We start from the raw sequence: 3,488 nt of genomic DNA, 5'->3' as shown, positions 1-3,488 counted from the left end.
TCTATACTCGAGCGCTCCACTGGGCCCCTGACAGGATACGTTGCTTGTTTGTTATAAGCTTTAGCTTTAGCTCTGCCGTTGCTTGTTGCAGGAGTTTTCTTGCTGCGTTAGCAACGCGCATCCGTTTTCTTGCTCCAAGATCAGACTTTCTGCATGTCTTCGATCGAGTGAAAGCTAGGGCGAAAGAGGAATATCATAATTGGTTTCTTTCCCAACCAAATGCCTTATGATTATCATTTTCCGCGTAAATAAAGATAAAGAAAAAACTTAGAGGATCGCCTAAAGCTATTGATTTGATAGCGGGAAAATAGAAAGAAATTAAGGAATTTCTTTCTACTTTTAATATGATTGTTACGGTGTCCTATAGTAGAGTAGAGTTTAAATAAATCATTCGCGAGTCAATGCTCGGTAGAAGTGGATTGGCGGAAGCAAGGGGTGACGCTGGGAAGCCCATTGGCGGACGTAGACTAATCGAGGAGTAAAAGATTCCAACTTGGATTTGAGAAGTTGACAAATAAATGGAAGGTGGGGCAAATGTCAGAAGCGAGGTGTCTGTTTTGGACAGAGTGACGCGGGTTCGAATCCTGCAGCCTTGCGGACTTCGAACATCACGGAGTCGCAGTCTTTGATGAGTATAGAACATCTTGGCAAAAAAGAAAATTCTTCTTCCTGGTCTTGATCTTGGGCAGAAAGAGAGCAAGCCAAAGATTCTAAAGTGTTAAATAAATTCAGGCAAGCGAAAAAAGCTGCTTGACAAAGAAAGAGCAGAAGCGGAGAAAGAAAGGGAAATGACCTATTTTTTGGACTGAAAGAAAATTAGACCCCAAAGAGTCCTTCTTTACCACTTTTCAGATAGAGGGGGTGAAAATGAGGTATCTTATTTTGAGCGCAAACGGTATGAAACGTAAATTTCTTGTTTTGAATACTACTTCTAGTGTTCAGAAGAAAGAAGGGATGGGGGAAAGCCAAAAGAAAGCCCTATTACAGATCGACAAGCCAAAACGAGGAAAGGGAGTAGCTATGAACAATCAACCAATGCCAATGATGGTCAACACCTCCTTGATACGTTCCTTTTATACTGAGTCCGGTATGAGTCTTCTTCGTAACGCCGCATTCTCCGCTGTCAGGATTTCCAAGTGCATGTATCTCACTAGTGGTTTGAATCTATATAGCGATAATGGAAATTATCGTATAGTCAACACAGTAGCTGTAACGAACAGCGCTTTGTCCTTTATTTAGATCTAAATAGGCGACAACTGCGCTGAATGAGAAAGCCTTTTTTTCCCATATCTTTGTTTCCGAGACAAAGTCGGAACAACTTTTTTTTCTCTTGCCCCTTATAACATATGAAATGAAATTATTATACATATAAGTACTTTTTCAATCTCATATATAACATATAGGGCAAAAACTTACAAGAGGCGGAAGCAGGGTTGGTTGCATACCTGCTATAAGTGGGAAGCCCACATGCCTTACTTACTAAAAAAAGAAAGTATATCCGTTGAATCGATTTTATCTTTCCCTAAAAAAGAAGAAGTTGCCATGACCATGAAACGAAAGCTTTGCATTTATCAATATGGATCCGAATTAAATCCAACACATCCAACTCGTTTTTCGCCCAGCGATTGGTTGGATATTTCCATTTCTCCATCTAGTTCCGCTTCTGAGGCGTCCACTGGGGTCCGAAATGAGCTGGCTTCCTCTTCTCCACAAGAGCTGAGTGACAACTTTAATAAAAATAGAATTCTTCGTTTCTTTCAAGAGAAGATAGAGGAAATAGGAGGGGGGGGCTTGCCATCCAGCTGGTCTCCCGAAGAATTTACCCGGCTGGTGATTGGGGAAGAGGAGACAACCTTAACAGAAGAGCAAGGTGATGAAAATGGGGATGATGTTTATTTAGAGGCGCCACCAGTTAAAGGACAGCCTGGTCACGACTACTACCAAAAAGTGAACACGAACATGAAGATTCCACATGGAGGAGTGTGCCTCTCTACGTCGGGTGTTCTTCTGTCGTGCGACCCGGCGGCTTATGTGCGACCAGTGGCCCACGCCTCCTATTTGTTCAGGGCGGGCGGCGTGAACTCTGATTTTCTCCGGGGGAAGCGCTGGTTCGAATCCAGCTCGTGACAAGACCAAAGGTCATTTACCCCTCCTATAATTCCGGAAACAGCTCTACGACCCAGAGGTTAGCGACTGCAACTAGCGTTGGTACGAGGGGAGAGGGAATACTACTTGGAGCCTTACCGAACCAGCAACATATAATTGCGTATATAACACAAACACGTAATCTTAATCTGATCTGGAATGAAAGCTCTGATAGTTGAGACATAAATCTAGGGCCAATGAGTGCTACAGTAGTGCCTTGCGGGGTCGTAGCGCCGGTTACCGAGGGTTTTTATCCTTGAGGAGCTTGATTTCAATTGAAGATTTTGTTAGTGTTAAGTGTAAGTAGTAAGGGCGCATTTCACAATGATAAACATAATATACCTTGTTTAAGGGTTGGGTATTGAATAAGAATAAGGAATAAATTCTTTATCACTCTCAGATATAACTCTCTGATCGAATTGAAAGCTCTTGCTTGTTGTCTGTAGCGGTAGTATATACTTTCATCTCTATACCGGGGTTTCTTCCTTGTTGCTTGATAGTCCGGGAGGCTTAACTAAACAACAACAAAGAAACTCTTTCTAAATAAGATATTTGTTTGTGCTAATCTATAAGAGTCTCAATTAGCCGTTGCTTGTTCGAACAAGGAAGCGCGTGCGCACTTCTTACTCACGCACAACGGCTTCTTATTAACATATAGCTAAGTAGCGTTAGAAGCCGTTGCTTGTTGTAGTATATAAGCTTGAAGCCGTTGCTTGTTGAATATGGACATGGCCTTTTTGATCTCATTCGTATTCCGATCGAAGGAAGGAGGCTAGCCCCGAAAATGCGTAGCCCGTAGGTTCGTTTGTCGTTGGGGCTTAAATGAACCCTGTGACTCATTCCTTCGGTCGAGCGTTCTTCGGGCGTCGACAATCTATCACTAAATCACAGGCCGCTCTGTCATTGTCTGATTTTTGGTTGTCTGATCACACTCGAAATTATGTATCTACTTATCGTATTTTTGCCCCTGCTCGGTAGTTCCGTAGCAGGTTGTTTCGGACGTTTTCTAGGAAAAGAAGGAACCGCTATAATAACCACCACGTGCGTTTCATTCTCTTCGATCTTATCTTTGATTGCTTTTTATGAAGTCGCACCGGGAGCTAGTGCTTGCTATCTAAGAATTGCTCCATGGATCTCATCGGAAATGTTTGATGCTTCTTGGGGCTTCTTTGGCGACCGTGAAGTCACCGGATGAATTGCCGAGTAAATAGATCAGATCCGGACGCGGCTGTTGCTCCGCGGCGATACGGACTCGACCCGCTCCTACCCACCCCGGGGCACCATAGCATGTCGGGAATAAGGGGGACATACTTAACGTAACCACTCCCTTGGTTGGGGGCTGT

The 3,488-nt window shown here is 43.5% G+C and overlaps 1 protein-coding gene across 1 annotated transcript in view; it reads left to right on the top strand.

Moving 5' to 3' along the window:
- The first annotated feature begins 350 nt into the window (after nucleotides 1-350).
- The window catches only part of LOC116002012, a 6,908-nt gene continuing 3,770 nt past the window's right edge, over nucleotides 351-3,488 (top strand). Inside the window, exon 1 of the mRNA XM_031242020.1 lies at nucleotides 351-2,038. Within this exon, the coding sequence (XP_031097880.1) occupies nucleotides 1,468-2,038 (571 nt within the window). The 5' untranslated portion in view covers nucleotides 351-1,467. The remainder of the gene's footprint in view (nucleotides 2,039-3,488) is intronic.

Source organism: Ipomoea triloba, chromosome 13 (assembly GCF_003576645.1).
Source record: "Ipomoea triloba cultivar NCNSP0323 chromosome 13, ASM357664v1".
Taxonomy (NCBI): Eukaryota; Viridiplantae; Streptophyta; class Magnoliopsida; order Solanales; family Convolvulaceae; genus Ipomoea; species Ipomoea triloba.
The sequence above is the reverse complement of the archived record's forward strand: the minus strand, read 5'-3'. Positions and strand labels throughout refer to the sequence as shown.